The sequence below is a fragment of the Pterocles gutturalis genome, unplaced genomic scaffold (genome assembly GCF_000699245.1).
Source record: "Pterocles gutturalis isolate BGI_N339 unplaced genomic scaffold, ASM69924v1 scaffold21343, whole genome shotgun sequence".
Taxonomy (NCBI): Eukaryota; Metazoa; Chordata; class Aves; order Pterocliformes; family Pteroclidae; genus Pterocles; species Pterocles gutturalis.
The window spans coordinates 1-7,309 of NW_010126115.1; the positions used below are offsets into that span (position 1 = coordinate 1).

The window sequence follows — 7,309 nt, forward strand, 5'->3', positions numbered from 1 at the left end:
GCAACCCCAGAGAGCCGCAGGGGTGAGGGGTGCGAGGGAAGCCCCCTCCGGATTCTCTGAGCTCACCCCTGCGGCAGCGCCCGGCTGCTCTCCACCAGCAAAACAATCCCACAGGCAACAACGACAATTCAACACAGGAAAGTGCTCTGAAGAGGGGAGGCTCGGAGAAACGAGCCCCTCCGGCAGCGAGGAGTCCCGCAGCACGCTGCGCTTCACAGTTTCCATCATTTCCATCATCCTCGGAGGAAGGCTGCTGGGGTTCTCCGTCCCAGGGCTGCCTCCGGGCTGTCCCGTCCCACCTCCACGGCACTCGTCTCCACAGAGACACGCAGAGGAGCCAGAGCTGCTGGCGCCGGCTGGCTTCCCAAAGGCTTCACACCACCAGAAAGACGCTCTCCTCGGGCTGGCCGTGCTTCCAGTGTTCGTAACTCAGTGACGGAGACTTGGACACCTCGCTGAAGCTGTCTGCTGCAGCGTCCTTCCGCACCCCCAGGAACGGGCTGGGGGCTGGGGGCTGGCAGGGTGGAAACGTGCCGGTGCCAGGGCTGGAAGCAGCTGGAAAACCCCTGAAGAGAAAACCCACGTTTGGGAAGAGAGGCTTCACCAGGCTGACGGGGCAGAAGGCAGAACCGGTGGGGTTGAAGTGCACTTTGTTCTTATCTGGGCAGGAAGGCTGGAAAGTCTGATCGGGGCCAGGAGAGCTGCAGGAGAGAGACAGAGCAGACGTGATCAGGAACAGACACTCCCAAGGGCACTGAGCAGCCAACAGGGAAAACACCTGGAGCTGTGCACTCCTCAAAGTGCCTGGCTAACTGAGAATTTTGTTTTGAAAGCACACGTGTTTATAGGAGAACCACCTCTTCTCCTCGAGAGGCTCTGCTGGCCGAGAAAAAGCTTACTGCCTGGGAAGGGCCAGGAATCCCAAGATCCTTCTGAGCGTGCCTGAGGGTCAGCACTTCAGCTCTTCTCAGCAGGACCGGAGCAGCCACGCTTTTGTTGGGAGTGTTTTCCGTGAGGCTGCTCCCTACTTTCAGAACGAGGCACGAGCAGCAACTGCAGCACCAGAGGCCTCAGCTGCCCCCACCCAGCACCTCCCACGGGACCAACCTCACCGAGTTCTCTGCTGCCGACAGCTCCTCGTACTTACGGAGCTTCTTCGAAGGCCCGGACCCTCTCGCATCCCTCGGGAGGTTCCCGTTTAAACACGTAGCTGTGGTTGGGGCGAGGAGAAGAAGCGAAGGCTGGGACTGGCGAAGGGCTGCCCTCCCCTAGCCGGGAAGAACAGATTTTGAGACATTTTTAGAGAATCCAACAGCACCCTAACTCAACCCAGAAGAGGTTTTTCTAGACCCTGTGGCTGCAGGCTACAACACCCCAAAGCTGCGGCATTTTATCTGTGTAGCTCCCGGCTCACATCCTCCATCTCATACTGGAAACCAGTCACCTGGAGGATAATTTCTGGAGCTTTCAAAGTCCCCTACAGTCGAGCCAATTCGGCTGAGACCCTCTCCCCCACCTCGGCTGCAGCTTCCAACCCAGCACACAGACAGGGACGAGCCCTTGCACCGAGGTTTTCGTAGCACTGGCCCCCCTTTGTCTCTCCGGACCCCCCCAGCCCCTCTGCTTTCAGCATTCACCTTTCTCCTTCGGATCTGGCTGCACCTCGTCCACCACAGACGCCTCTTCTGCCGCCAGCCTCAGCAGAGCGGGCGGGGAAAGGCGGAGAGGCACGGAGGGGGAAGGAGAGAGGGAGAGGCTGCTGCAGCTGCTGCTGCTGGGCTCCAGAGCCAGGGACGTGTCTCCAGAGCCTCTCTGGGCAGGCGCTGGTGCCCTGTGGCCGTCTGGGACATCCAGGATCTAGGGAGGAAGCAAAGTCTGAGAGGAGCAAGAAACCCCCGTCACCCCTGAAGAGGTGTAAGAGCAGTTGCAGCTGCAGGCAGCAGCTCCTCGGGGTGCTGGATCCAGACACAGGCAGAGCCACCGCTTCAGGGGGTGAGACAGTGTTCTGCGACCAGGACATCGGTCCTCCTGCACCCCGCAACGCGCCGTGGGCTGGGTGGGATCCCCTCTCCATACCCGCACAGTACAGAGCACCCTTTGGATGCCAGCCAGCGTCTGAGAGCTGCCACCGAGCTGTCACCGATCCTGAGGTTAGCACTGGCTGATCTCTCACAGCACCAGCAAGGTTTCAGGAGGGAAGCCAGCGGCCCCTTGACCCCATTTAGACAGTTCCATGCCCAGAACAAACTGAACTAGACACAGACCATCCCCATGGCCAAGAAACACATGCCGGCAGTAGAGGAAAGGATTTCCAAAACCACCCAGAAGGTTCAGGGTAATCTCGTGACCTTCACTTACCCGCAGAAGCTCTTCATCTCCCTGTTCCTTCACAAACACTTCCTCCAGCTCCTGGTTTAGCCCTTCCAGGCTCCTGTGCAAGCAGGGGCTGAGCCTCAAAACGGGAGCCGGCGAAAGGAAGCCTGAAGGAGAGTCCTGCAACCATCCAGAACCAGAGGAGTCAGTGATATCTGCACGAGCTCAGTTACATCCTGCCCCCACAGCTCTCCAGGGCTCAGCCAGAGCCTTCCTGGAGGCTGACAGCAGTCGTGTAAACTCACTAACTGCAGGTCAGAGCATGGGGACACATCAAAGAGGTGGGAGAAGACAAAAAAAAAAAAAATTCCCTTCTCAGGCATGAGAGCAGCAGTGTGAGAAGAGCCTGGACACCTGCCCAAAGGAGTTTGCTCCCCACCTCACCAGGACCCACAGTGACCGCAGAGCAGGGGGAGATGTGAACGTACCCTGAGCGATCCGAGGACAGCATGGTCCCCCTGGAGCGGGGAGCTCTTCTCTTTCTCTTTGCCGCTTCTGCCATTTAGCTTTGTTCGCTGGAGCTGCTGCTTCAGTTTGGCAATCTAGCAAACAGAGTTTCAGCTACAGAACCAGACAAGCCAGCGCACCTTCACCAAGAAGGATGGTGCCTCGTCTCTCTCCTCCCCCTCTTCCAACCCACGAGGAAGTGCCAGAATAGAGACAGTTTCAATCACACGAGCAGCAGCTCTGGCCACCTCTCAAAGGCCTCGTCACACACTCCCCCGCTGCAGTGTGGCCAGAGCCCTTCCTCTCGTGGATCTGGGTGATCTTCCACCTACCGAGCGCCGGGAACCAGCCCCGCTGGCACCCACACACGCCACGACACCGCCGAGCAACGCACTGAGTTCCAGGGGAGCTACTTTGCAACAGCTGCCTGCTAGAGGAAGCCAACAAGATGGATCTTTAGCTGAACCACAGAGCGTGAGGGATGAGCACAAGGGCTAAGGTCTCATCTCCAGCAGTGTCCTGTCCTCCCACTCCCCTCCCATGCAAGCAGGAGCCTCCTACACGTTAGCAACCAAGAGATCTTGCTCAAGCGTTGGGAGGGGTCTATTTTACCTCTCTGCGGTGATCTGTGCTACCCCAAGAAGCAGAACGCTTGTGAGCACTGGAGCTGGCTTTCCCCACTTCCGCGTCATGCCAGGACACTGGAGTCTGAAGTGACGAGAAACACGGCTGAGAATAATCACAGTTACTGGTTTAGAGACCTGCGGTAGAGCCCTAAACGATCGTCTACCGCCCGTTCGCAGCCCTGTTCCAGTCTCCCCCCGCTCACACACTGCTCAGTAACACCATTACGAGATAGCCACCTGCTTATAGTTGCCAAAACAAAGTCACTTTGGCCAGATTTGTGCCTGTCAGGAAACTGGACCTCACAGACCCACACGGCAAGAGACCTGCCCAGAAGCCAGTGGTTTCATCGCCACAAGTACCCGGTGAGATAAAGCGCACCAAGCCATTCCTCCGGAGAAACAACCGCAACCGCCTCCTGCGCTGCTCACCCAGGCTGCCGCCCACTGAACGGTGACGCAGGGCTTCAGGCACTCATTGTACGAAGCAGCATTACCGAGAGGAAAAGCCTCACCCAGCTGTGAGAACACACAACTCGCTGCTGAGACCTCAGGCTCCCACATCGGAGTTCAAAGGCGTAACCAAAGCCAGAGTTCGGACTGGAGAGCGAGTGTTGCTGCTGCCGGAGCGCTGGAAGAACCCGGCCGCCTCTCCAGCTCACGTCCCTCCGTCTGCAGGGCTGGCGGCTCTCAGCTGACTCTCTTCATGCAGAAAAACCAGCCTCAGCTCCACGTTACGCAGCTGTTCTCCACGCAACAGCGACACGTTGAATATCAATGGCAATCAGAAAGGGCAATTAATCTGATCAAAGGGTGTGAACTTCCTTCCACTGAACTCAGCCCTCTCGGCGGAGACTCCAGGATTGGAACAGTCCCAAGGCACATCATTTGCAAGCCCAGCCATCATTTTTTCCTCCAACATCCCATTTCAGCGTCTCTCAAAACACTCACCCTGCATCCCTGCTGCCTGCCATTTCCGTGGGAGGCTTTGGATGATACTTCCCTGCTCCGTCCTCCGGGACCGGCTGCCAGAAGGTGCAAGGGCCTGAGAACAGCTCCCCTCCAAGCAGCTTAACTGATCTCCCCAGAGGCTACTGCGAGAACAGCAGCTGTCCGCAACAGCTCTGGTGAGTCATGGGGATGACAGCAGCCTCTCCTCTCAAAACAGCTCTGAAAATCTATTGAAACCAAAGGAGGGAGCAGGTTTCCCTTTTGTGAAGGGATACAGGTGATTTCTAGGCAGATGGAACAGGCTCTGAAGGAAACCCCTCCGCACACACCACGGCAGGCAGAGCACGCCGCATTCCCCGCAGTTACATGATTTGTTTTCCAGGGTTCCATTATGCAATGGCTGCAAGCAGCAGACATCGCGGCACAGGGGTTGTTCTGGTCCATTGACAGTGTTCAGCTTGGTTTGAGAGAAGAAATCCCATTTGGAACCGTTGCTGTGACGTCCTGAGAGCTCAGAGCGGTCGGGTCGCAGCCGTCCCCGCGGCACCCCTGAGCCACCCCAGGGCTGAGGGACAGACCAAATCCTACAGCAAAGCCCAACCCTGCAGCTTCAGCACGCGGCACCTCTGATCTCATTTCCTACCTCCAATATTCCCTCCTAAATAACTCCAATGTCGCTACTTGGCCTTTATCCCAAAACATCGTGTCATTTTACATCCCAGCAGCTCACGCACAAAGCTGGGGAGAAGAGGCAAAGGTCTATGAGACACGACCGCAGCCTGATCCCACGTTACTGCAAGAAGCAAGTCTGTGGGAAGCTGAGCTCCAGCTGCTCGGAACAGTCCTGCTTTGCAGGATGTGATGGAAGCTCTCCTCAAGTTGCTGGAAGCCTCCTGAGCCCGGTTTGAGACATTCCTTATTGCAGCCTATTGCCGCTACACCCAGAGCACCAGTGCTCACGACACAAACAGGGCCTAAAAAGGAAAAAGCGACTCTGTTTGCAATAGGAAGGCCTGAAAAAGAAGAGCACGGATGCGTCCCACCTCTCAGAGGCAGCCTGTGAAGGCAGAAGGAAATTACAGAACCTTTTGTACTAACTGTGGCAAAACCGCTTCCTTCGAAAAAGGAGAGAAAAAAACGCTTTGCACAGCAAGATAAAACCACAAGCTCTGATCATGTACAGCGCTGCCACCCTCACCCCGCCGCGGAGCACCTGCAGCTGTATCTCTGGCTTCATCACCTCGCAATAGCGAACCTACAGCGCTCTGCAAGCCAGCTGATCCGCAGCTGAGCGAGGAGGGCAGTAACCGTGCACTGGCCAGCAGAGAAAATCCCGAGTCTGAGCCTGAGAAGGTGGAAGGAGCGGCAAAGTCCTGGAGGTGCCGATGAGGAACAGCCTAGGACCAAGGACGGGATTCCCAGCTTCCAACAGACAGGTTGTTTGACACACAGAGAGGTTTGTGTGCGGAACAGGGAGATCGCAGCTCATTCCCCAGGTGTAAAATCAGCATTTCCGAGACACTTGCAGACAGCTGATGACAGGCTGCGGCACACCTGGGCTGCTCACTGCAGGAGCCATCAGCTCCCCGCTCAGCAGAGGCTGGATCAACACGGTGTATCTTCCATTCCATTCCTCCTCTCCAAGCCTTTCCCCAAAAGGGCCACGTGCAAGAAAAGTTAATTAGCCCCAAAACACTGGGGTGAAGCGTTCCCACCGCTGCGGATGAAGACAGAAAGGAAGAGTGTGCTTCCCTGCCTCAGAAACCAAGCGAGACAAATTCTTTCCCTTCCTTTCCAGCATGCCCTCTGCCCTCAGCAGCGCTCTTGGGCACTAGAACTGAAACAAAAGCAGGCAAGAACGCTTTGGAAAAGGACAATGGAAGTTGGAATCCAATTGAGAATTTCCTGCAAACAGCCCAGTAATAAATTGTTGAATAGCAAAGATCAAACAGCAAGTTAGCAGAGATTGAATGTGCTAAATAAACGACTTGTTAAGCAAACGGATGTTCTTATCCTTCTGAATTCTTTCACCTCAGCAGATAGGCAAGCGCTGTTTGCTGCCGTACAGTAATATTTACAGGTTGCTAAGAGTTCCTCGAGGTCTGGAGCTTTTCCATTCTACAGCAGAGAGCTGAGCCCTTCGTGCTAGTGAGCCCTTCTGCGGGAGCACCCTTGACTTCTCGCAGCGTGTGGCACACAGCCCACGAGTGTTATATAAGGACTTGGCCCAGAACTGCAAGCCGGAAAAAAAAAGCAGCATTGAGCCAGTACTGGAGCAGAAAGCCAGAGGCCATCTGCCTCCAAACAAGGCCAAGGAAATTCTAACTCTGCACCAAAGTGGAATCAATTGAAGCTGAGAAGCAAAAGGGGGGGGAAAAAAAAGAAGCCTTCCTAGAAAGTTGCAGCTGGACGGATGGAAATTTAATGCCTTCCCTCTTCACCCCCAGTTTACACCACTCGTTCCAGTTCTGCAAACCTCTCCCAGCCCAGAGCCGTCCCGGGCAGCCTGCAGGCGTTCGTACCTGGGTAGCTTTGTCATTCATGCACGAAGCAGAAGCTCCTTCAGCATCCCGTGGCCACTGTCCCAACAGGTAGGAGCCCACGATGGTGTCCAGCGAAGAGGTGCGCCGCACGCGGGGCTGCCGGGGACGGCCGGTCTTCTCAGCAGCAGCGGCACAGGGAACGCTTGCTAGACAAGGGGGAAAAGAAAAGAAAATGAGATTTCCAAAGCCATGATTCAGCAGCAGCTGAATTACTGAGCCCACATCCATTGCAAAGATCACAGAAGGGAACCAGCACATCCAGCCTAGAGAAGTCCATTTACTTTTTGGAAACCAGAGTCCTACTGCCTCCAACGTGCCCAGCGAGCTCTCGCTCTCACAACAGCGGAAGCTGTTCCCCCTCACCAACACGCG

The 7,309-nt window shown here is 56.0% G+C and overlaps 1 protein-coding gene across 1 annotated transcript; it reads right to left on the reverse strand.

The window, feature by feature from the left end:
• Positions 1-373: 373 nt before the first annotated feature.
• FAM117A (family with sequence similarity 117, member A) lies at positions 374-7,083 on the reverse strand (the record flags this gene model as incomplete). The annotated part of the gene is made up of 7 exons (XM_010078866.1): positions 374-701; positions 1,148-1,268; positions 1,764-1,857; positions 2,359-2,493; positions 2,802-2,915; positions 3,433-3,528; positions 6,917-7,083. Coding segments are annotated over 7 exons (1,055 nt in total), but the record flags the coding sequence as incomplete, so codon positions are not given.
• Between the last annotated feature and the right edge of the window lie 226 nt (positions 7,084-7,309).